Genomic DNA, 26,690 nt, shown 5'->3' with positions numbered 1-26,690 from the left:
CAAGACTCCAGTAACCAACCCAACTTTGGAGACTGCAATCTGTTTAGAGTTGGGTAAATCACCCCTCAGAAGTGCCCCCAGGTCCAGGGCTTGGAGAGCGCCCCAGGAAGACAACCCTAGCTCCCCAAAGCAAACAGCGCCCTGTCTTGCTCTGGGGAAGCCACTTCCTCACAGCAACCCAGAGATAGCTGACTTCTGAGGACTGAAACACTTTCCAATGGTGATTTTGCTCTATGACTCAGGGCAGCTTGGCTCAATAGAAAGTTGTGTGGGAAGAAATCTAATTTTCCCCATAAAACAACAGAGGAGAATAGAGATACAGACAGGAGGCTGGACCTGCCAAAGTTCCCTCCTTGCTGCTGTCTGGGGACCTTGGCTGAACTCCCAGGCTTTGGCTTCAACAAGCCAAAATAAGGGGTGGAGTAGGGGATGGTGGCGATGGAAGACAATGGAATACTGAGGAACCTTAAATTTTTATTTTGTAATCAAAATAGGCAATACAAACCAGTTGACATAACAAGAATTCATATAAATAACTGCTTATAAACTTTATAAGGAAAATACCCGTGAGCATGGTGGCTGGGCTCCCAACACAGGGTGGAGACCAACCAGGCGGTTCTGCTTTCAGGAGAGGAAGCAGGAGCCCAGCAGCTGAGGGGATGGCTGGGTGGGGCTGCTCTGAATGGAAGGGATAAGTCACTGCATAAATAAAACACAACTTGTAAAAACACTTAAGGAGTCTCATTCAGGCCCGGGAGTGAGGTCTAGGATGTTGCCCTGACAGCCCAAAGCATAGCAAGAATTTCACGGTGGTTGATTGTAGACTCCTAAACTGCTCAGTGCTCCCCATACCTAGACATAGCCTTGGCTTGGCCTGGCTCCAGCTCTCTAGGTGGCCTGGGGCCAGCCGGGCATAGATACAAACAACTGTGAGATGCTCCCTAAAGTAGGAGGCAAGAGACAACAAAGCAGAGGGTTCAAAGGCCCCAGAGAAACAAACAAAAAACCCAGAAAACACTGAAAGCTGTAACTTAAAGCTAACCTGTACTGGGTACTCAACTCTCAAGGAGCCCAGAGCAGGAAAGAGAACATCCCTCCCACCACCCGCCCCCAACAAGTGAGAGGCACAAATCAGAGCTGGGCATTGGCCCCGGCCCCAGCCCCAGGGTAAAGGGGTGAGCAGCTTGACAACTGACCTGTGGTATTCTGGGGGGAAATCCTGCCTAAACCCAGAACCACAAGGAAGAAGGGAAGAGTTTGCACTCAAAGTCCAAGAAGGGGGCTACCTGGACAGCCTGAGAACAAAGAAGTGAGCCAAGGCCATCGGGCAGCTGGAGAGTCGGGTCTCCTATAAAATGGCACAGATGAAGGAGTCCTGGCTATAATCCCTAAGCCTCCAATTATCGCGGGTACTGTGCTAATGAATAGATCACCCTGAGGTGTCTGTAAGAACAAGAGCCCTGAGGAAGAAGCAGTGGAACTGGGCCTAAGTAAATCCAGAAAGCTCAGCTCCCAGGAAGGCTGGCACATGGGGCCTGAGAATTCTCAATGGCCATTGTTAGTGGTACTCAGGCTTTCCAGTCCCCTCTACTGAACTCCGGGCATCAGCAGGACCAAGGTATGGAGTGGGAATGAACGAGGATCCACCTCAAAGGATGGAGAAGGGAGGTGAGCAACCTGCTTGCCTTTGACATCAGCCTGGGGCTGGGAACAGTCTGTGAAGACTTAGCAAGTAACCTGCAAAAGTTAATTAGTAACTCACCCTCAAAGAGTGAATCAGGATGACAGGACACATGCAATCCAACAAGGCAAAGCCAATGTGGGACAAGGCAGGCACAGTTCCCTAGTTAGCCCCTGCCCCAGATGTAGGCTCTTACCTCCCTTCCACACCTTCTCTGGGAACAGCAGCAAAGAGGAGACAAGAGATTGTCAGGGAAGGACCTGCTGGTCTGGGCTCTCAGCAGACCAGATCAACCTGTCCCATGCCCAGCATTCCTCATTGTGTGACACAGTTTTCTCCCATGTCCTGGGCGTATCTATCTGACATGGTGGTCCTTAAATCCTCGATGTCATGGCGCAGCTGTTGAACCTCTTCTAGTTTCCTCCTGATTACATCTGGCTTCTGTAAATCTAGTGGAGTCCCTGGGTGCTGTGCAGCTGGGGAGGAGAGCATTTTGAGAGAATGTTAGTCAAGGGACACTTTCAGGTGGAGGGGGCAGTACCTTGAGGCCCATGGTCTTGAGACACAGCACTTTTAAAAAAGCAGCTGGGGACAGTGGGCTGAAAGCTTGCTGCCTAAGGGCCACTTTTTGCTTATCCTGTACCTAGGGAACCCAAAAAGATGCCTGTTTCAAAAATAGATTTACTGAACATCTACTTTGCAAAACACAAACTCTCAGAGGGCAGTGACCAGGCCTTGGTAGCCCTGCTCCCACATTACCACAGGATGGGAAAACTGGATGAGAGAATGAAAGCCACTCTCTCCTGAGCCCCGGGCTGGCTTGAGAACTCACAGTGAATGCCTAGGAGCAAGGAGAGATTGGGATCATGGCCCTGGGCGCTCTGGGTCACAACGCTACAGACAGCCTGCAGATCTTGAAGACAACTGGCCAACTCCTGGTGCAGCTCAAATGCCAGCTGGGCCGTGTCTGGTGAAGATGGGGACCCTGGTTGAGCTTGGCGCAGGTGTTCCTGGAGCGTCAGATTCTTTTCAATCAGGTCCTGGTTTTGCGCTGAAAGCTGAGCGGACATATGGGCAAGAACATTAACCCAGGCCCAGGAAAGGCAGTACATCTGCCTTTTTGCTTATCCTGTACCCAGGGAACCCAAAAAGATGCCTGTTTCAAAAATAGATTTACTGAACATCTACTTTGCAAAACACAAACTCTCAGAGGGCAGTGACATATATGTAGATATGTGTGGATATATGTATATATGTGTGTGTGAAGGGGAGGCTGTGAGTCAGAGGATGCTCCCCCTCCCCATCCCTACCGACTGAGCATTCCCACACCCTTCCCAATACCAGGCCTAGTTCCTCCTGTAGGTAGGTAGGGCCCACAGGGCTCCCAAACTGGAGAGGAAACCACTCCCCAGCAGGCTCTGAGTCATCAGCCTCCAGGTTTCTGTTCAGGAATCGGAGAAGATCCTCCCACCCCTCGGAACTCTATCTGAAGCCAGTCCCTCAGCCAACTCTGTTAGCCAGGCTATTAGAGAAGGCTTAACGTGAACTGTGAAATCTGAGGAGACACTGGTTTCAATCTCTCCCTGCCACCCTGACAAAAGTGGCCACCAGCCAGTCTGATCGGAGTGTGTCAGAGGAATAAAGGGAGCAATAAAGACAACATGACAGCTAGTGGCCACTGGAGTGGGGAGCTGGGGAAGCTGGGGACCTGGAAGAGACAGTGCTGGAATGTATCCTTCCTTTTTGAACCTTCACCTCAGTGGAGTCGGGCTTCACTATATAGACCAGTTTTCATGTATACCTGTGTCTCTTTCCTCCTCTCACCCTGAACAGCTTAAACCACTCTCCTTCCCTCCCTACCTTTGTTCTATTTTAAAGACACTGAATAGAGTTCCTCTTCCAGTCCCAGCCCTATACCAACACTGGGCCATGTGACAATCCTTGCTCTGGGAGACTCCTTCCTAGGCGCTTGGCCAGTGAACTTGGTGCCCCCGATGACAGCTCTGTTTACTCCATGAGGACCACCAAACCCTTAGTCTTGAACCCACCCCTTCCCAATCCCACAAATCTGTGGCTGCAAGACGACAAAGGGGGAGAGAATGACTTTCCACATGCAAAATGCATTCCTGCGTAATTATGGCTACTCTTAAGACAGGCTTAGGACCTTTACTATAAAGGATGATGCAATGTCCCTTCTTTTTCCTCTGCCAAAAAACCCTCAGCAGGTACCTTTCAAACATGGGGCTCATGTTGGAGTAGGGATGGGGAGGGTACACAGAGAGAGTACCATGAGGCCTAGCTGATGCTGCTCACCTCCTTCACAGCCGTGCGAAGCTGTTGCAAGGCTGTCTCCCTCTGCTGGGCCTCCTCTTTCAGCGCTTGGCTTGTTCCTTCTTCTTGAGCCACTTGCTGTTCTAGACTCTAAATTCCACGGCAAGGAGTGGTAGGAGAACACATGAGGTGTAACAAGTCCGGTTCAGATCATATCACCTCTGGCCTGGACCATATAGTAAAGCCCTGCCCTGCCCACACACTGCTGCTAAGAGATTGTTTTAGAACAGCCCTGAATGAAACCCTCCTATAGCCAGTGACCGTGTATAAATAAGAGGCTAGTTCCTCAGCAGGGCATTCTACGCCAGCCTGGCACTTACCTACTTTTACAGCCATATCTCTTTTTACCCTCCACACAACCTCCACTCCAGCCCCACCAAATGACCTTCATCCCCAGAGGCTCCAGTTCCAATACTGTTCTCACTCCTCTTCCCCTGTACCTAGACTTATCTTCTGCTCTGCCTGTCACCCAGGAAACCTCCAAGGCCACCCACACTTTCCTCAATCTGAAAGTCAGATTCAATTAGTACTAACCTCACTTGGCTATGGGTACCTCCATCAGAGCTCATGAGTGCTTTTGATGGTTGTGCACATGATTCCTCCCTCCACTAGACCATTACTTTCTTGAGGGCAGGGAACATCCACTGAGTTCAATATTTATTGAGCACTTACTGTGACAAGCACTGAGGCTACTGAAAAGAATACCAGTCTTTAAGGAGCTCACAGCCCAAGCCCCTCACAATATTGTTTTAAATGCTTTTAACAGAGATGAGAAGAGGTAGAACACTCCCACAGGCACCAAATCTAGTTAGTGAGTGAGTGAGTGAGTGAGTGTGTGTGTGTGTGTGTGTGTAGGAGTAGCCAGGGGGAGGGAGGCGTTTATATTTGTTATCTTCTGCTTCTTATTCTGTTCACTTCAATTTCCCCCCAATTGTGTAACTGATTTGAATAAAATATTTTTAAAAATCTGAATTTTACCATTTGTATTAATAAAAAAATGTAATTGCCTAGGAGAACATCACATCGCCATGAAATACCCAATGTGACCATCCTGAATCCACCTAATTCCAGCAAATTCACCTAACAATTTGCCTGAGAAGTCTCATCATGGCTAAATGTACCATTTAACAGTTGAGCTTTTTCAACCTTTGTGGAACCTACGGGTTCTAGAAAACAGTCATTAAAACTCTACTAAAAACCTAGGACTTTAAAAGGTATAACTGCTCACTAGGCTTGACTATATTTTAACAGGGACTGAAATATGAAATAGGTGAACTAAACAGACACTGCCTGACCGACATAATGGCAAAGGTAGGACTGCAGCCTTTGTTGTCCCTCAAAGTAAGCGCATTTTATCCATTGTGGTGTGAAACCTCTTTTAGAGCCCAGAGAGAACCTGCGTGGACCTGCTTTACCTAGGATTTCTTAGGGAACCCAATTAAGGACACACCCATTCTGGCCCAAAATAGAAACCAGGAGTCCTCTTTAATTTTTCCTTATTCTTTAATCCTATATTCTGTTAGTCACTGATTCCTCTCAATTTTACCTCCTAAAATTCACTGAAATCTGTCCCATCTCCTCCTTGCTATGCTGCCTTATGCCAGGTTCCTTCATCATCTCTCACTAGGACTTTCACAACAGTCCACTGGCCTCCAGCCTGCCTCTCTCCAAGTGCAAATCTTTTTTCTAAACTGACCACATCACACCCCAGTTAAATGCTATAGTAGATTCCCATCACCTAACTAAAGAATAAAAGCTGCCCAGCTGGTGTGGCTCAGTAGTTGAGCATCAATCCATGAACCAAGAGGTCACCGGTTCGATTCCTGGTCAGGGCACATGCTCGGGTGTGGGCAAGATCCCCAGTAGGGGGTGTGTAGGAGGCAGCCGATCAATATTTCTCTCTCTTTCCCTCTCCCTTCCTCTCTCTCTAAAATCAATGAAAGCATATTAAAATAAATAAATAAAAGCTAACTTAGCTGGAGAGACAAAGCACTCCCATAGCCCAGTTCTCCATTCACCATCTTACTTCAACATCAAACTGCTTGCAGCTCCATGTGCAAAACCCTGCTGTTTCATGCCTCCATGTGCTGTTCCTTTTATCTGGTGTTCCAATACCATCCTCTCCAGCTCCACTTCTTTGCCTGCCTAATTCCTCCTCCTCCCTCAAGGGTCATGACCTCCAGAATCCCCTGACCACCTCCTTTCCCACCAACTCTTCTATACTCCCCTAGGGTAACAGGAACATTGCTCTCACAGTACTGTGCTGAAACCCTTTCCCAACAAGATTGTAGGCTAAAAGCACTGACTGGGTGTCATTCTTATTGTATTCCTAACACTGAACAAATTGCATGGCAGAGAACAGAACAGTGTGTTGGCTGAATTCTAGAGATTCCATCAAGTCCTGCCCACCATGTCCCAAGGATTCCTGCTCACCTGTACTTGTGAACGCAACTGACCCATCTTCTGCTGTTGCTTCTCCACAATCTGAAAGGCAAAGTTATCAAGGAAGGCTATAAGCGCAGGCTGATGCTGAGGTAGAAGGCAAGAGGGCAAGAAGCTACACTAGGACCTATGGTCTGGCTATTAGCCCTGCTGGCTACAGCCAGTCAGTCAACAGTGAGACCAGGGTGAAGACAAGTTAGCTCTACCTACAGAAATATAACCCAACTTCCCTATCCTGGCTAACTAGCTTCACACTCCTGTGCTCTAGTCACACTCAAAAAATGTAGAGTGGACTTATGACCACTACTGGGGGGGGGGGGGGGGGATGACTGGAAGCCAGTGGAATTAACTTTATATAGAGCCAGCATACATTCTGTTTCTTTGGTAAAGGACATGACTAAAATTCAGTTTCATAAAGCCTGCCCCATTCAGGGTTGTGATAGTTGTTACTTATAGCTTTTGTCACAGTGACTGTTCAAGGAGAGAACCTGAATAGGCCCAGCTTCCTGTCCTTTGAGACCTCAGGTATTCTTTTTTGCTGATTTGTGATCAGTCTCACCAGCAGGCCCTGGGCTCCTCCTCCTCTGCTGAATTAGGGCCACCTCAGTGGTTAGATCTCTGACCAGTGCCAGAGGTTCTGTACAGGGCCTGAACCATGAATGAAGTGCACCAAGCTCAGTACACCATTTCGGAGTATCTAGTTTGAATGTTCAGAGGCATGTCCTCCCCTCACTTTCTTGCCTGTCACAGAATGAATATCTAAAATGCAAACTTGTTATGCAGGAGTAACTTCTCAGAAAAGAGGGAAAAGCCAGAAATTCATGGTTCCTTCCCAATACACAAATTTCTCTTTCCTCTCAGCCTACCATCTGTTACAGCGAGGATACCCTCAGTCACCTTTCGGAGGGAATCACATTCCTTCTGCCAGGATTCCATTTCCATTTTTGGACCTTCTTCCTGTTGGGCTGGACCTTCTCCACTGGCCTCCATATACTGCTTATCTTGCAGGCTGAAAGAGAGTGGCTTCTTCAAGAAGTCTGAAGTCAGAGAGATGTGGCTCTGACTCCTAATCTGTTATTTACTGCATGTTTTGGGGCAAAACCCTTAGGCCCTTCTGAGTCATGGCGGAGGATAACAATGTTAGGTCTGTTGTAATGGAAGGTGCGCCACAGCAGAAGCTATTCAGTCTATATGAGTTCCCTTCCCTAGAGGCCAACATCTATACAATGGCCACCTGCCCAAAGCTTTTATTCTTTGTTTTGGTATCTAAAAATAAACATTTATCACATGTATAAAAGTTATGCATGTATACTGTAGAATTTTGGAAAATACAAAAAATATCTTTTTTCTTGGCACACACAGTTTGGGGCATAGTCAACTTTATCCCCTAACCTCACTTCTGACTTAAACAATGGTCTCCTCCAATGGATTCCCCAAATCACTTTCGTCATGGCTCTTCTGCTAAGATAAACAACAGGGTCACTGTGGTTGAATATGGGATGAGAAATCCAATCCATCCCATTAGAAACTGGATTTGGTCCAAGAAGCTGCTGAAACACAGCCATCACATTTTCAGAAACTATTAATATATAGGAGGCTCCCAACACACCCTGAGAGTACATTATGGCATCTTGTTTTGCTCTCACAACCTGTTGTGGAAATTGAGAGCAATCCCTAGGGCTGAGGAGAAATAGATGGTGCTGGTAGCCTGTAGCTTACAAGGTTCAAAATGTGGATAACTCCCAGTTCTCAGCACCAGGATCGACTTATGCAAATATACAAACAACTTATTTCCCAGTTTACAAAGTGCTTTTGTTCATTTAACACATACTCAAGGATTACTATCCGGTATTATTATGGCAGGCACTGAGTTGGATACAATGACAAGCTCCCACTGCACCATTACATCCCTCACACTCCATCTCAAAGACATATTCCTTGCCTAGAGGCAGCTTTTCTATAACTCACAATCCAAATAAAACGAGTCTTGGAGAAGTAAAGTGATTTGAACAGTCACACACGTAGTGAGGGGAGTAGCCAAAACCAGAACCTAGTTCTCCGCTTCTTTCCTCAGCCCAACAGGAGTATTTACCTGTGTCCAGTGGAAAATTCTGCTTCTCTCTGTCTCAGACTTTCCAGTTGAACCTCCTTCTCTCTGCAGGCTGCCTGGGTCTCCTCCAGCAAACCCTCCAGCTCAGTCACTCTCTCCTGCAGCTCTGTGCTCTTCAACTCAGAATCCTTAAGCTGAGAGACAGAATCCCATGCTTAGATTAACAAACCAAAAACTGTCTGGTTATCTTAAAACATTTATAGTCCAGTTGCGAGTCTTGACATGACTTGGGATTTTCCTTTCAGGAAACCACAGGGTAACTGTATACCGCAGAGACTGAGAAAGTCCCCCTGGCCTGGCCACTCTGTGCTTGCCCCAGGTATGCCCAGACATTGCTGCTACCTGCTGACTCTGCTTCTGATGGTCTTCCAGGGTGGGCAGGTCAGCCAGGTAGCGTTCCAAGGTCTCAATACGTTGCTGCTTCTCCCGGTTCTGCTCTGATTCCTTCTGACATTTCTTTTTCAAATTATTGATATGTTTATCACGACCCTTGACCTGGGGAAAGAAATGTCAAGAATCTGTCTCCATTGACGCCTCTAGAACCCTGAACATAAACTTTTTTTGAACTTACCATTGTCTCTGTCCCTGGGGCTGTAAATGTTTTTCTACTGCAATGAAGGCAGGAAGCTGATCAAATTTTGCCTTTTGAGATTAGGGCATAAACTGCAGAGTTAACACACCTGAACTTCCCAATCAAGGAAGAAGGGTGCCCTGGACAGTTTTCAAAAATGTCCAAGCACTCATGCATAATGAAAAATCTGTCTGGTCTTTGTCCCAGGTTCCCGGGAGGTAACTTCTACTCTTAGAATTCCCCAAATAATAGGAGTGCCTTTGTTATTCATAGTGGGCCAGTGCTAATGAGATAACTCAGAATGGGGGCTGGTCATCAGAAAGACCAATGGAGTTGAGTCCAACTTCCTGTGAGGAAGGCAAGAGAGTAGGAGATTGAGTTCAATAGTGCCTACATAACAAAACCCCAATAAAAACTCTGGACACTGAGGCTCAGTGGAGCTTCCTGGTTGATGAACACAAGGATGTGCTAGTAGGGGGACATGCCCTGAGATTTCATGGGGAGAATGCACAGAAACCCTGCTTTCAGGACCTTCCCAGACCTTGCCCTGTGTGTGTTATTTGGCTGGTCCTGATTTGTATTCTTTATGGTAAAACTGTAATCCTAAATATACCACTTTCTTGAGTTCTGAGTTGTTCTGGTGAATTACTGAACCTGAAAGGTTCATAGGAACCCCTGGATTTATAGACAGTTGGTAAGAAGAATGAGTGGCGTGGGGAACCCAGAACTTGCAGTTGGCATCTGAAATAAGCGCAGTCTCATCGATTCTCGACCTTTTGGCTAAGATCAAGTGAAATTCAGTGCAATCTTTTTGGGGACTCTGCCCTTAAACCTGTGGAGTCTGATGCTAACTCTGGGTGGTCTGCATCAGAACTGAACTGCAGAAGTATATACAATTTCCTTATAGACATACAACTAGTCTGGTCTGTTCTGGTTAATAGTCAATGCATTCTTTCCTAAACACCATACATGATATAAAGCTAAGCAGTCATCTGGGTTAATGAGACTGTAAACTCCTTGACAGGTAGGGCTGTGTCCATTTTTCTCATTATATCCCCAACACATAGCACAATGGTTGGCATAAAGCAGGCACTCAATCAAGATTTGTTACATGGAGACTTTTTTCTCCACTATTATGGCTTTTTCTTTGACTTATGAAAAAGGAAAAGAAAGCAGAGAAAAGTAAGGCAGATCTACTGATGCCAAAGAGGCGGCACAGGCCTAATTTAATCCAAAGATAAGATAGTACTAAGAGAGATCCCTGAAGATCAGCAAAAAGCTTTACCGAGGTACAATCTATACTCTTTAAGCTCAGAACCAGTGATTCTCACATTTTAATATGTATCAGAATAACCTGGGAAGCTTTTAAAAATGCTGATAACCAACTCTGAATTAAAAGAATGATGGACTGAACACAGATGTTTATCTTTTCTTCTTTCCAAAACATTTCTAAAATGACAGGAAGAAAATAAAGTATTAACTTTAAAAAGCCAACAGAGGCCCTGGTGAGAGTGGCTCAGCTGGTTGAGCATCGTCCCATGCACCAAAAGGTCGCCTTTTGATTCCCAGTCAGAGCACAGGGGTGGATTGTGGCTTGATTCCCAGTAGAGGGTGTGCAGGAGGCAGCAGAGCAAGTGTGGGAGCAATGTTTTTCTCTCATGTGTTTCTCTCTCAGTCAATGTCTCTCCCTCTCCCTTCCTCTCTCTCTCAAAAATCAATAAAAAATATATATTTTAAAAAGTCAACAGAGGAGGAGACAAAGTATATGAGAGACTTCAATGTGTTTTCAGAAGAGGAAAGTGGATAGAGGGATAAATGACTTGGAGCAAAGGAGTTATAAGCTGCAGTGGAAGTTAAACTTTGAAAAACAATGTGCCCTTCACAACCCTCAAGAGCCTCTGTACTGAAGGCACCAGGTACTCTTGAGGCAGGTTATCAGCCAAAGACCTGAAAAATAGGGGGATTTATTGTAAGTCTATGTACAGGTTAACTGGATACCATCCTCACCCTAGGTTTCCCCAACAGGAGACTGGAGATTTAAGTCTCTGGAGAAATCAAACGAGAGATTCCAAACTCAGGGATATCAGTCACAGCAGAGTAAGAGTGAAGCTCTGGGTTGAAAATAAGTACACGTAAAAATCAATGTACAGAACTGTGGGATTCTAAACCTAATCTTATTCTCAGTGTAAAGAACCTAAAGGCTAAAAGCATTCCCGCTCACAGCCGTCCCACCATGGAAAGAGCTGAAGATTCTTTTTCTAGAGAAAGATAAGACCTTCAGATACTGATATTTGAGGGTTCCCAAGTGAGGTGACAGTTTTAAGTCTGATCATACTACAGTAAAGTCCACCAGGCAACTACCATGAACCCAGAGCTTCCATCCAGCTTTTAAATACTTCCTTCTTAAATATGAGTATCCATTTATTCAAGGATCACCAAGACTCTAACATAAAAGACACCAAAACAAAATAAAAAGCACCCAAAGGAAATAAGAAACAACACTATAAGCAGATGCAGATATCCCAAAAGGTATAATCAATATAGTCAGAGAAATAAGATAACTGCATCCATGAAACAAAAACAGTGAAAAACAAGAAAAGAACACTATTCAGAAATACAGAGGTATATAGCAGGAGAAAGAGAAGAGCTGAGGATGAATACCTTTGTGAAGTGGGCTGGGCACAGAATTACTAACTTTTATTATCAACATATTGGTATTTATTTACCTTAGATACATGTATTATTTAGATTCAAATTTCTTTTTTAAAAAGCCTCTAAATCCTTGCTGTACTAGTGGCATCAACATCACCTGGGAGTTTGCTAGAAATGCAGGCTCTCAGGCCCTCTCCCCTCCCAGAACTACTGAAACTGGATGTGTATTTTTAACAAGATCTCCAAGAAATTCTTTTTTATTTTTCCTAACCAAAACTCTAAATCTAATCTTAATCTTAAATCTAACCCTAGTCACATACCTAAGCTCAACCTAATCCTAACTCTAACACTAAATTATACCTAACCCTCTTGATAAACCTAATACTAAACCCTGACACAAACACTAATCTAACTTCTACCACTAAGTGAAATTCTAACCTTATGCCTAAACTCATCCTAAAACTAACCCACCAGAACTCACCCACCAAACTAACCCTAAAACTAACCCACCAAAACTTAACCCTATCCCTAACTCTAACCCCAACCCTAACACTATACCTAACCTCAACCCTAACCCTAAAACACAAAATCTAACATGCCTAACCTCACACTAACCCTAACCCTGACCTTAAACCTAATCCTAACAGTAACGCCATACCTAAACTTCACCCTAACCCTAATACTAATATACCTAATCTTAACCCTAACCAAAATCCTAATCCAAACCTATACCTATCCTCAACACTAACCCTAACACTAATCATAGACCTAACTCAACTCTCTACCACTAACTTTAACCAGAAACATAACCCTATACTATCCTCAACCCTAACCCTGACCCTATTCCTATACTTAACCTTAACCCTAATACTGTAACTATAACCCTATACCCTTAACCCTATACCAAACTCAACCGTAATTCTAACTCAAAACCTAATGCTATACCTAACCTCAACCCTAACCCAATACTCACTTTCGCACCTAACTTTAACCCTACCGATATTATATTTAACCCTCTCTATAACCCTAACCTTATATTTTAACCTTATTCTTAAGCTAACTCTAACACTAACCCTACCAATATAACTAACCTCAATCCTAAACCTAATCCTAACACTAACTTCCATCTAAACTCAAACTGAAACCCAACCTTAACCCTAACCCTATCCCTGTACCTAACCTCAACTCTACACCTAACCTTCATCCTAAATCTTACCCTAATCTTAACAGTAACTTAACCCTATACCTAACCTCAATCATAACCCTAAACCTAGCCCAAACTAACCCTAACTCTATACCTAATCTCAACCCTAAGCCTTACTTGAAACCCAAACCTATACTTCGCCCTAAAACTAACCCTATACGTGACTCAACTCTAAACCTACTCTAACTCCAAGTGACTCTTAAACACATTAAAGTTTAAAGTTTAAGAAGCACTGCTCTATTGATTTTGATGCAAGTGGTCCAGAATTAAACATTACTAAACTGGCCCCCAAAGAACATCTGCATTAGAGCAAGCTGTGAACAGAACCAAAAGATTTTAAGTTAGCTCCTTCTATGATTACCAAGCTCACCCAAAGGCAATTCTAAGAGCACTTAAAAAACTCTCAAGCTGGCTTCACACGTGGAATTCTTCTCTCCTTTTTAGGTAGAGGAGAAACCAGGCGGAATTGTGTACATCTACCACAGGTATTTAAACATCTTGCAACAGCACCATCTGGTATGACTGCTCAGGCTGGTTTTCTACCCAGGCCAGCTGGTGGCCCACCACAACCTGGGGCAGTGAGGGTTTTATACTGTGGTAGTTTTGTGGAGATGAAACAGAAAGATGGAACTCCATTTCTAGGAGACCAGTCCTGCATGAGAAGTCAATGTAGGGTCTGACCCAACTAGCTCCTCCTGGTTCCAAGAATGGGGGCCAGAAAAGCTTAGAGTTTAGCAAGAGGGCTGTCAACTCCTTTGTGAATTAGAGAGCGATTAGCTCCTTAGCTCACCCTTTCTTCCTGTTTCTTCCCCTCCTCTGAATGCTTCTGCAGTGCCACTTTGAGTGACTCTCTGATGAGCTGGACTTCAACTTCTGAAGCAGCAAGTTTCCTTTCAAGCTCAATCTTTTCTTTGTTCAAGGCTTCTGTCTTCTGTGCAAATTGTGCACGTAAGAAAGTGTTCTCTCGTTGTAATTCCTGCAGAAAGAGTCTCAATATATCTATTCCTTACTCTTACAGTCCCATGTACCTTACTTATCCCACCAGACTTTGTGGTCAAATATCCTCTCTGAAAATTTCAAGCAGTGTTTCTCAAAATATGTTCCTAGGACTAACAAATTCTTGAGCCCAATTCCCAGCCCCACTGAATCAGAAACTCTGGGGTTGGGTCTCAACAATCTGATTTAAAAAGCCCTCCAGGCCCAGCCGGGCGTGGCTCAGCGGTTGAGCGTTGACCTGCGATCCAGGAGATCGGGGTTTGATTCCTGGTCAGGGCACATGCCCGGGTTGCGGGCTAGGCAGCTGATCAATGACTCTCTCATCACTGATGTTTCTATCTCTCTCTCTCTCCCTCCTTTCCTCTCTGAAATCAATAAAGATATCTTTAAAAAAATAATAATTAATAAAATAAATAAATAAATAAATAAATAAATAAATAAATAAATAAATAAATAAATAAATAAAAAGCCCTCCAGGTCCCTGGCTGGTGTGGCTCAGTTGGTTGAGCATTGTCCCGTGTACCAAAAGGTTGCCGGTTGGATTCCCAGTTAGGGCACATGCCCAAGTTGTGGACTCGGTCCTTGATAGGAAGCATACAGGAGGCAGCCAATCTATGTATCGTGCTCACATCAATGTTTCTTTTTTTCCCTTTCCTTTCCTCTCTCTTTAAAGATCAAGAACAACAACAAAAACAAACAAACACAAAAGCCCTCCAGGTGATTCTGATGCACACTCACATTTCAGAACCACTGCCTTAAAGCAATACCTGAGGAGTTATAATATAAAGGAAGGAACACAAGACAAGACATCAGAGGACCTGGGCTCAAGAGCTGAAGGCCTGGTTCTTCTTCACTCTTTCTCTACAGGATCTTAGGGAAGTTCTTCCTCTTTCTTGGGCCTCAATTTTTTTCATTAGTAAATTAGGGAACTGAACTAGATTTTATCTAAGGGTCCTTCTTGCTCTAACAATCTGATTCTGTAAGATAGAACAGTCTTAACAGGCCCACTAGATGGCAAAACCAGTACTATAATCTGTCTATACCCATTACTCAAAAGCCAAATTGCAGAAAAGCTTGGTCAACAAAGCAGGCTTCTTCTAGAGTCACTGACCTCAGTGAGAATATGAGTTCCCTCAGTTGCTCCTAGACATAAAATATAAAAATTAAAATGGCTCTAAATACCCTATTACATCTGCCTCTTCTTCCATTTGGCCAAGGTTGGTAGACTTCTCAGAACATTACCCAACACAAGGACCTTACAATGTACCTTGCTCTGCCTTTCCTTTCTCCCAAGTATGTCCTGACACCAAAGTATCTGGACTTCCACCTGAGTCTACCCTCAAGCCTTTTCTGCCCCCACATGGTAAGGACAAAGGGTGCTTTATAATTAGTACGCTTACTCTTTGAGGGCAGGGACACCTTACATCACTGGGTTTCTTTTCTATCTCCTAGATACCTAACAGTGCCAAGCATAACAAAGATACTGAATTATGACAAGTGCAATGCCAAACCAGCTGCCAATGCTTACCTGTAGCCTCAGCAAGCAGACATCCCCAAAGGGGGCAGGGCGGCCCAAAAGTGCACTGTGGACTTGTAGTTCACTCTCTCGCACTTTCTGCTCCAGCTGAGAGATGTGTTTCCTCTGCCTGCAAAAGCCAGTAGAATGGGGTCCAGGGTTCTGATACTAACCTACTTGCAAACATAAGCCCCCACTTTCCTAGATGGGTACAATCCATACTATATAAGCAAGCACCTTGGATAATGGACAGTACTGTTTTGCTGGAGGAACAAATGAGAAAGCTGAGGGGAAATGGGGAAAGATTAGCTGCAAAGGACTGGCTGCCCCCTTTAGGCACTTCCCACAGCCCCTGCAGATACACAACTGGTTTATCACATTAATCAGTTATAGGACTAGGCTGCTTATCAACCTAGCTCTACCATGAGGCAAGGAGTAAGCCTACACAGAGACTTCATTATCTGTCCTCGGTGGGGGCTGGGAAAACAGAAGCTGGCCCTATGGTACCCTCTGCTCTCTTACTTGTCAATGAGGAGCTCCTTTTCCTTCAGAAGGTGTTCATTACTGTTTAAGATGCTGAGCCACTGTGCTGGTTCTAACATGGGCAGTGAAGGAGCAAAAGCAGCAGGATGGTGGCAGGTGGCTCCATTCTGAAGCTGAAAGACAAGCAGATCCAAAGGAGCTTGATCTTGATCCAAAGGCACCTGAAAATACCTGAGCAGCACCAGGCTGGGTCTGCAGTCAAGGCTCACTTGGCTCAGACTAAGAAGGCCCAGTGTTTATGAAATAATTTTAACTCTGATGCATGACTGGAAAGAACCTGCCAGGGAGACTTCTGCCAACTGAACACAGCTCAGAAAGGCTCTAGTTTCTAAGAAAAGGTCAGTTATCTTTCATTATCTGGCAACAGAGGTAAACCAAGAGCGAAGATGTCCTCAACAACCAGGAAAACAGAGTATGTCCAGCTTCTTTCCTTCCCGGCCTTAAGCAGCACAATAACTTTTTTTAAAAACACAAAACTGGTATAGTGGAAAAAGCACAGGATTTCAAGGACAGTTTTTAAACCTAGCTCTGCCACTTAACCAGCTTTGTGACCCTGGACAGATTACTTATTCTAAGAACCTGGTAAATTTCTACATATACCTCATCGGGGTGCTATAAGGATTAAATAAGATTCTGGATGTAAAAGTACCTAGCCTAGTGACTTTTGAGGGTCTTCCTTTCTAACCCTCTACTTTGGAGAACCTATCTGGTGTTTGATTAGACCATCAATAGATTCAAGGGGATTCACAAGCCTCCATTTCCTTTCTATAAACATCTTCCCTCTTTTTACAAATGTTTTCTTTAGAGTCAAAACTTACAGGATAAAACCTATACAGTTCAAAGATCTGCAAAGAACCTGTGAAATCCAAGGAAAGAAGGGTCTCTACCTGCATTTGCTCCATCTGTAAACGAATCAACTCCAGATGTTGCCGACAAGTGCTGAGCTCACAAGATCGCTCACGGGGATTCCAAGGGTCAGAATTTGGCTGCCACACCTGAGAGGGTAGAGGCTTGGAGAGTCCAGGAGCAGGCTGGATTCCCAAAGGGAGCAACCCATTGCTGCTAGGGTGTAGTCCATTCCGCTCACATACCATCCCACTGCCTGGTGCCTTCTTGGTCTCCGGCAACCCTTTGTATAACTCCTTGTTTGGGTCAGTTCTTAGGTTGTGGAAGTGGACTCTATAGCGAGGATCTGAATAAAGTGTCTCCACCATTGCTGACTGATTGAGGGTAGATTCCACACTGGGAATATCAAACTTCCTCATCTCTTCTTCTCTTTCATGGCCCACTGCTGGAAACCAAGGCTGCTCAATTCCATTTTCTCCAGCAGCACCACAATGATACATGAAATCCCTAGATAGGCCTGGAGAACGTTTCATTGCACCAAGGTCTCCATTTCTTGTCATCCCCACACTTTCAGTCAACCCTGACAAAGAGATTTTGGAGGAAGAGGGTCCAGCAGGTGTAGAATTTGGCTTGGCAGGAGAGGTCCCCAAAGTAGAAGGCATCACATGGGCTGTTGGAATGGTTACGTGGCTTTTGATGGGCTGGAAAGAAGGACCACTACTTGAGCTGCAAAAATCTGTGGAGAGAATAGTCTTCCGTAAGTCAAAATTGAAATAGCAAGCTTTCTTGAGTTGAGGTGCTATGTCAGATGTTCTCTGCCTATCCTAGACCAGGGAAAAAGGGCATAAATATCACAAACAGCAGGCAGAAAGACACGACAGTCTAATTGGGAGATGTGTGTTCTAGGGTCTCAAATGCCTTTCACAACAAAAAGCAACACTGGCTTTACTTTCAACTTACACTCTATCCCTTGTATTTTAATAAAACATCTTGCCAGTCAACAAACAAAGCTGAAAACTGAACTTAAAAAAAAAAAAAATCACTTACTTAAGGGAAATGGACTAGGTCCTACTCTTCTGGAAGCTGGGTACCTCTAAGCTATAATCCAATCTAAAAAAATATCCTTTCCAAGGTCTGCAAGAATCCTCTGTGACCTCCGAAAGCTCCCCAGTGAAGGTGAGAAATGAGTCTAAACTATCTGAAGAATAAGGCAAACCGGATAGTGCTGCTCTATATCCAAGGCAGGGAGTACAGCATCTGAATCAGGACTCTGTTCTCTCTCCCACACACCAGAAGCGACTGCCTGGATATGTGAAGTTATTCTTAGTAACTCTCAGGTTTCACTCTAGCACAGTGAGCACTCTCAAGTGGGTACACACTGAAATCTTCTATTTTATATTTTGCCTTTCAGTTACCCCTTTGTTTGTATCCAACTGGGAATTTTTCCCCTTTTCCTTCAGACTGGACTTACATTTCTTTTAGCTCCTACCTAATCTTGGGAGACAACTCTCTTACTAACCCTGCCGCGGAAGGTTCACATTTCTACGTATTTCCAACTTTCAAGTGGTACTCTGAAGAAGACAAGGTTATAGAACTAACATGCCAGGGTAGTGAGCTGCAAGCAAACAAGAAAACATACCTGTTATCTTCAACAGGCAGAAAATTGAGTAAAGGAACAAGGAATATAAATGTCTTCCCTTTTTAATTATGTCCAATATTCTTTTCCAAACCAAGCACACCTACCATAAAAAGAATGGATTACCAATCTGTTTCTGTTTTTTCTTTCCATCAACCAACAAAGAACACACTCAGGTAATGAGAACAAATACTATAACCCCTTCCTAGAATTATAGAGTATAGATGAGCTACCATCTTCTCCTATGAGTTTGTAAGCAGCTCTTTAAAAACTCAGGCAAACCAAATTATCCCTTATAATGTATGCGGAGTATCTAATTCCCTATACTCAGATGATTTGGGGGATATATAAAAAGCCATACTAAAAACAAGCAAACAAAACAAAAAACCAGTAATTTCTGGTAATACGCATCTGCCTCTCAGGACCAAGAAAGAAAGATATTTCAGAGTCAACAGATGTTTTTGATGTCCCACAACTTAAATATAGGACTAGTCAACAGGTAGACTGGTGATGATGAAGACTTCCAAGACTAATAAGCTCTCTACTTAAAATCCTCCATAAAAGCACCAGTATCCACTCTCTCCAATAGTCCCTGCTCCCAAAATATAATTTTGGAACAAAAGACAGTGAGATTGTGGCATACGAGGGGCTGCTACTATATTGAAGTTAGTAACACTCCTTCCATTCTCCATACACAGCACCACTCTCTCTCAAGACTCACCACATTCAGTTTTGAGCCCATAACACCCAAAGCAGTAATGCTAAAACCAAAGCCAAAAAGGTACCAACTGACCCAGGAGAATATAGTTTTTAAAAATTTTCTAGTGAGTGTAGACCACCTATGGATGATAGAAGAAAGTGAAACCTTTGTCAGCATTTGTCACTTGTCTATTGGGTTTGTTTATTTATATTAAGGAAATTGCCCAATTCTGACAAACTGCTGTAAAAGTCAAGTTACACCTTAAGTCTGGTTTGTGGTTCAGAACATTTTGAAACAAAATAGCAACACTTATTTTCAAAGGGGTCACTATCTTGCACAATTTTCAAAGGCTTTCAAAACTTAGTGTATGGGGTATGTTATTTTTATTTAGAGAAGTCTACAGTTCCCAAAATCATTGGGATTTTGTCACTTTAAGGATATATTTCTAAATCTCTCTTTTCCTCAACCACATCCCCCCCCCCCAAAAAAAAAACAACCAACCAACCCACAACTCATTCTTTTTAGCAACCCTCCTTTCTTGGTAAGGGGTAGATTTAGCTATTGCTAAACCTTGATCACTTTGTCTGAACTAAGCCAGTGACTATTTCAATCTTTAGCAAAGAGCTGAAAGCTTTCTGAGCTCTCCAATATCCACCTCTATCCTGTCGCTTGTGAATGTTCAAGGTAAAACACCTTAGTGGAGAATGGAATCAAAACCAAGCCTGTTCAATTTACAGATGCAACAATGAACTATATTTCATAGCAGTCATAAGGGTTCTTGTCAACTGCACTCCAAATAAACCAAGCCAGGTTCATGAACAAAATGAGCAAGAATTAAGATTAAGATAAGGACCATGGTACATAACAAACATGGCAGAAGACATCTTGGATTCTTTAAAAAACTTCTAGACCAATGGCTTTGGCCACTACATCAAGGTTACAATTTAAAAAGAATGCACTACAAAGAAAATATGTATAGCTTCCCAAAGGAATAAAAAGCACACCATCACACATACAATCTGTGTTACAATTTGACTGAATAAATACAGCTAGTCAATTCAATTGGGGGGGGAATCTAGACTACTGTTTGATTTTTAAAAAGACTTATTAAAATGAAAAAAGATCCCATAACTGCACAGGTAAATAAAACTTTAACAAGTCATAACTAAACTGACAGTAACACTTTTAATTATACAAGTGATGGAAAAAATACTACAGTTGGGAGACCCAAATCTGATAACCAGGTGTGTGACATCAGGCAAGTTAATTACTTAATCCCTCAGGGAACTGTTGCTATTCACCAGCAAAAAAGAACTGGATTTCATTTTTAAAGTCCTGTCTACCTCAAAATCTATGATTTAACTCTACTGTATATTTACTGAGTATTGGGCCAATATACATACAGCTATCAAAAAATTAAAATTAAATGCCAGGTATCTGAAGTCAGTATTAGTAGTAGATGTGTTTGGGGTTTTTCCTTTTCATTACTCTTTTATTTTTTCCAGACATTTCTATTAAAAAACACACAAAACAAACAGCTTTACTGAGATATAATTCACATACTATACAATTCTCCAACTTGGAAGTGTTCAATTCAGGGGTCTTTAATACATATTCACTGAGTTGTGTAACCGTCCCTACAATCGATTTTAGGATATTTTTATCACCCCAAAAAGAAAACGCTTACCCTTTAACAGTCATGCTTCATTTCCCCTAACTTCCCTACCCTGAAGCAACTACTGATCTACTTCCTATCTCTATATTGATTGGCCTATTCTGGTCATTTCATGTAAATAGAATCATACAATAAGTGGTCTTTTGTGTCTGGCTTTTTTCTTTTTTTTTTAGGGACAGCATAAACATAGACCCCCAGTACCACAAATTATGTAGTCCAATTCCCCACATTCGGGGAAATCGCAGGGGTCAGCGCATCTGGAATGCAATAAGCTTCGCCCAGGGAAAACCACCATCCTGATCATGGTCTCTCCCCTGCCAGGTAAGTATGTGTGTCTGGCTTTTTTCACTCAGCATAAATATTTTCAAAGTTCATCCATTTTGTAGCACGTGTCAGTACTTCATTTCTTTTTATTGCCAAATAATTTTCTATTGTATGGATATATTACATTTTATTATCCATTCGCCAGTTAATAGACATTTTTGGCTACTATAAATAATGTTACTATAAACATTTGCGTACAAGTTCTTGTGTGGACGTATGTTTTCATTTCTCTTGGGTATATACCTAGGAGTAGAACTATTGAGTCACAAGGTAACTAACTCCATGTTTAACCTTTTGAGAAACTGCCAAATTGCTTTCCAAAGCTGCTGTAACATTTTACATTCCCACTAGCAATGTATAAAGGTCCCAATTTCTCTACGTTCTCACCAACACTTATCATCTTTTTGATCACCAACACTTTTTATTATCTTTTAATTATAGCGGGTATCACATCTGTTAAAGTACCAAAGTGACCAGCTTTGTGACTTTAGTCAACTAATTTAAAACACTTTGAAATTCAGTTTCTCATCTGTAAAACGAAATAAAATATTTCATAGAGTTCTTAAAGGCATTAATGAAAAAATATTTTAAAAATTTAGTACAGCCCAGCCAGGTGTAGCTCATCGGCTGAGCATCAACCTAGGATCCAGGAGATCATGGTTCGGTTCCCGGTCAGGGCACATGCCTGGGTTGCAGGCTCGATCCCCAGTGGGGGGGTGCAGGAGGCAGCCAATCAATGACTCTCTCTCACCACTGATGTTTCTACCTCTCTCTTCGAAATCAATAAAAGATATATTTAAAAAAAAAATTTAGTACAGTATCCACCACAAAGTATTTACTAAATAGTAATTATTATCATTAGGTCCTTTGCCCTTTAGGAACTTACCACCTAAATAAAAAACAAAATACTCTTGTAAAGTACTGGGGGCAGTTATTATTTTAAGTGCAAAAACAAGGAGCAGAAACAATAAACATATAAGGTAGTAAAGAGGAATATCAGTAATGGGTGGAGGGATGGGAAAAGTCTTGTCAGACACCTCATTAAATAACACCACCAGAGCTGGGAGGGGCAAGAGGAAGTGGGGACAACACAAATGGGCCCAGATTAAAGAGACTCAGGTAATAAAAACAAAAAATGTTCTTCACTTTTATAGCATAGTAAGATAAGAGACCTGGTGACAGTAAGAATTATGTTTAAATAGGTAGGACAGGGCCAGATCACAGAACTGAGGCTTATGAATTTTATCCTGCAAATAATGGAAACAATTGAGGATTGCTGAAAAGGGAAACTATGAAATCAGGCTTTTAGAAAGATTAATATGGCAGTAGAGGGAAAGATCTGAGAAAAGATTAGAAGTTGTTTGGAATAGGACAAAGTAGAAATTGAGAGGAAGGGACCAGCTGTGAGAAGCATGAAGTAAGAAGAATCAAGCACACTCCTTCCTGAGTGGACTGACTTATGAATATTCTGGAAATGACAATATACCTGGAACACAATCAGAAAATATCAATACATATCGGTAATCAAATCATTAATCCAAACTTACCCTCCACCATGTCTGAGCATGATGTGCCAATGGCTGTGTCCCCACTGTCAGCAACACTTGAACAGCGGCTGAAGCGGCTCCGAAAAGCCTCCGAGATAACTGGAGTCTGCCATTCACAACCCAGAGAACTGCTTTTCTGAATCACATTGGAACCTGAAACAAGTGGCATTTCTAACTTTAAACTAGCTGATATAACCCCACAAGACAGTTTTTAAAAAAATCACTTCGCCTGGCCAGGCATGGCTCAGCGGTTGAGCATCGACCTAGGATTCAGGAGATCGCGGTTCAACCTCCCATCCAGGCACATCCCCGGGCTGGGTTGTGGGCTCCATCCCCAGCTGGAGGCGTGCAGGAGGCAGTGGATCAATAACGACTCTCTCATTATTGATGTTTCTATCTCTCTCTTTCCCTCTCCCTTTCTCTTTCTGAAATCAATAAAGATACATTTTTTAAAAAATCACTTAAACTTATGAACAGCAGCACCCCATCCCTTTCTCTCTCCTGCGTCTATTTCAGCAACTCTGAGTTTGTTATTTATTTATTTTTAAATATATCTTTATTGACTTCAGAGAGAGGGAGGGAGAGAAAGAGAAACATCAATGATGAGAGAGTCGTCATTGATCGGCTGCCTCCTGCACGCCCCCAACTGGGGATGGAGCCTGCAACCCGCGCATGTGCCCTGAACGGGAATCGAACCTGACTCTCCTGGATCCTAGGTTGATGCTCAACCGCTGAGCCATGCCCGGCCAGGCTGAGTTTGTTAATTTTAAATGGAAATAGCATGAGAGGTGAGAATGTTCAAAGACAGAACCAAGACCTACCAAGAATCTAGGAGTACTAAGACAAAAACAATAATATTTAACAGCAGCTACCATTTTCTGAAAACTAGAAGCACAGCACTTTACAAACATGATCTCATCTACCTACTTACCGAAAAGTATTATCATATTAACACCCCTATTTTACAGAGGATAGAGCTGAGATTTGAACCCAGGTTGTTCTAATCCCAATACCCACATTCTTTCCTCTTACAAGGTTTCTCAACAGGTGCTTTAGCATCCTGGGCAAGATAATTCATACATTGCAGGATGGTTTAGTATCCCTGGTCTCCATCCACTAAATGCCAGGAGCAGCTCTCACCCCATCCTACCAACGCTGTGAAACTTGAAAATACCCCGTATATTTCCAAATGCTCCCTAGGGTAAAAGGAAAACCACTGCTTAACTAAACCACAGTACCCTCATTCAACCGCAGGGTGAATCCGATCAAAGTAAGTCTTAAAAGTCAATCTGTCCGGTCAGGCGTGGCTCAGCAGTTCAGCATTCACCTAGGATCCAGGTCTCGGTTCGATTTCTGGTCAGAGCACATGCCCAGGTTGCGGGCTCGATCCCTAGTAGCAGCGTGCAGGAGGCAGCCCGATCAATAATGTCTCATCATTGATGTTTCTCTCTCTCTCTCTCTCCCTTCCTCTCTCTGAAATCAATAAAGATATTATTTTTTTTAAAAGTCAATCTGAAGAGCTTTTGAGAGCAATGCAAAAAACAAACAAAAACAAAAGAAAAAACCCCAAAAAACAAAACCCACTAAAATTTCTGAGTGGGTAAGATACAAGACTGATAAAACTTATCTGACTTTATTATTTTGCTGTTCAAGGGCTGGTAGGTAGGAAGTGTTCAATAAATACTTGATTTACTAATGTACTAGCAAAGACTTAAATTCAAATTATTTATTTTTTTAAAAAAAATTTAATGACTTGAGAGACAGAAAGAAACACAGATTTGTTGTCCCACTGAGTTATGCATTCATTGGTTGATTCTTATATGTGTCCTAACAGAGGATGGAACCGCAACCTTGGTATATCAGGATGGCACTCTAACCAGCTGAACTACCTGGCCAGGGCTCAGATTATTTTTTTTAAAACCACTACTTCTTCTAAGTTGTATCTGATGAACCATGTAAGCAAACAAACAAACAAAAAGGTAATGGCAGCTACTTATTCATTTAAAGTATCAGAGTTTAAGTTGAAATCAGAAAATATGGTTCTACAGACTCTCTGATCTAGTAGGAAGCCAATAATATTTGAATACAAATTATCTTATTCCCTTCTTCCAAGCTAATTCCCTCTACTTTTGCTCCCTTTTTGCTACCCTTACTTCTGTTTTCTACGGAAGGAAACCTGATTTTACCCAAAGACTCCTTTTATCCTTTGGGTCACAATGGAGTGGACTGTCTGATTTGAAAGAATCTATACGCACACAGTAATCTGTTAAAAGTCTTTTACTGATTTTTTTAGAGAGAGTAAGGGAGACAAAAACATGGATGTGAGAAAGAAACATCAATTGGTTACCTCCCATACGCGCCCCAACTGGGAATCAAACACACAGCCTGCGCATGTGCCCTAACCTGGAATCAAACCCTCCACTTTTTGGTGTATGGGACGATGTTCCAACCAACCAAGTCACAATGGCTAGAGCTATAATAATCTTTAATAAAAGACATAGCCAATAATCAGAGCTTCTGATCAGCATAAGATTAGCCAGTGTTAACTATACTATATTATTGTAATTCTAGCCAGAAACAAAGAAATTTGAGCTCTTGGTGAGTCTATATAGTGTTCTCTCTCTAGTTAGTGTACAATTTACCAGGTCTTTTAAAATAGAACTGATTGAGGACCTGTATTACCATGTTCCTGGCCTCCTACTGGAAACCACTCTGTTACTACTACTAATCTTCCATCCTTCACTACTACCACTTTTTCCATGCACCCACTCCATACATCAATTCTAAAAGTATATATCTGCTAAAATAAAAGTATGTTTTGGTGTAGTTATAGAGGCTTATGCTTATTTTAAAATTCAAGTTTGAAAGCTGAAATCTTCTTATGTTTTGTCTCATGTCCTATCAGTAGCATTAAATCATTATTAATCAAATGAAAGACTACTGAAAACAAAGCCATAAAAAAAGTAGTTGAGCTTTGTTAGGAATTCCAAAAACTTGCATTACACACACAATTATCATACGAAATTCTACAATCCAGCCCTAAGAAAGTGCATGTCACATAACAGGTATTCATATATTTGCTGAATAAAACTTAAATTGATTCAGCAAATGCTTTTCAAAGTGCCTACTACATGCAAGGCAGTGCACCTAGAATAGAAATACAGTGATCCCTCGGTTTTCTAATGTAATCCACTCCGGGAGACTGCAAGAGTTCTGAAACGTTCAAAAACTGAGGGATCCACAGCTGACAGCTGAGCCTCAGGATCTTGCCCCCAGTGGAAGCTGTGTGGCGTGTTCGACTTCCGAGGCGTATTCGAAAACCGCAGCATTTACTTCCAGGTTTATGGTGTTCATAAATCGAAATGTTCGTCAACAGAGATGTTTGAAAACCGACGTACCACTGTATCTACAAAATGTCTGCTTTAAGGCACTGTGGGAGTTTAAAGTTAAATAAAACACAGAGTTAAAAAGGATACCCTGTATCCTTTTCTTCATAAATACGAGAGAATTTAAAGTTATTTCTAAAATGCTACTTCCTATTTAAATGTACCACAGCTATCCAATGTGTATTGTGTATATGCATTTATATATGTTTAATACATATACTTAATATATCCTTTTAGTGAGTCTACTGAGCTTTTAAAATCTTGTCAATCCATTCTAGAGATAAATTCCTGAGTCTCTAGTAGTGACAATACAACTGAGACTGTTGGCATTCAAGAATTCCAATCTGTGGGCTAGCAGATGACTGACCCACCCACAGGACTACAAAGACAACATAGAACACAGTAATTTATGCCATGTTTTTCTGATTTCAAATAGAACTATGTTCCAAAGTCATTCTGTTCCAATCCTTTGTGTCCTCCCCTCTCAATCAATCACATGGTCGTGTTGGAAGCCATATAGGACCAGAGAT

The 26,690-nt window shown here is 42.5% G+C and overlaps 1 protein-coding gene and 1 non-coding gene across 2 annotated transcripts in view; both read right to left on the bottom strand.

Moving 5' to 3' along the window:
• Positions 1 to 489: 489 nt before the first annotated feature.
• CEP85 (centrosomal protein 85) overlaps positions 490 to 26,690 on the bottom strand; it is a 30,129-nt gene continuing 3,928 nt past the window's right edge. The window contains exons 2-13 of the mRNA XM_016216493.2: positions 22,775 to 22,927; positions 16,934 to 17,628; positions 16,026 to 16,159; positions 15,516 to 15,633; positions 13,782 to 13,967; positions 8,907 to 9,059; positions 8,547 to 8,698; positions 7,352 to 7,463; positions 6,446 to 6,496; positions 3,995 to 4,102; positions 2,514 to 2,739; positions 490 to 2,157 (exon numbers count right to left, since the gene is read on the bottom strand). Of these exons, the coding sequence (XP_016071979.2) occupies positions 1,997 to 2,157; positions 2,514 to 2,739; positions 3,995 to 4,102; positions 6,446 to 6,496; positions 7,352 to 7,463; positions 8,547 to 8,698; positions 8,907 to 9,059; positions 13,782 to 13,967; positions 15,516 to 15,633; positions 16,026 to 16,159; positions 16,934 to 17,628; positions 22,775 to 22,927 (2,249 nt within the window). The 3' untranslated portion in view covers positions 490 to 1,996. The remainder of the gene's footprint in view (positions 2,158 to 2,513; positions 2,740 to 3,994; positions 4,103 to 6,445; positions 6,497 to 7,351; positions 7,464 to 8,546; positions 8,699 to 8,906; positions 9,060 to 13,781; positions 13,968 to 15,515; positions 15,634 to 16,025; positions 16,160 to 16,933; positions 17,629 to 22,774; positions 22,928 to 26,690) is intronic.
• LOC148092356 (U1 spliceosomal RNA) lies at positions 21,073 to 21,232 on the bottom strand. Its single transcript, XR_015715070.1, has one exon. It is a non-coding gene; the product is annotated as a U1 spliceosomal RNA (small nuclear RNA).

The sequence above is a fragment of the Miniopterus natalensis genome, chromosome 9, assembly GCF_054644295.1.
Source record: "Miniopterus natalensis isolate mMinNat1 chromosome 9, mMinNat1.hap1, whole genome shotgun sequence".
Taxonomy (NCBI): domain Eukaryota; kingdom Metazoa; phylum Chordata; class Mammalia; order Chiroptera; family Miniopteridae; genus Miniopterus; species Miniopterus natalensis.
The sequence above is the reverse complement of the archived record's forward strand: the minus strand, read 5'-3'. Positions and strand labels throughout refer to the sequence as shown.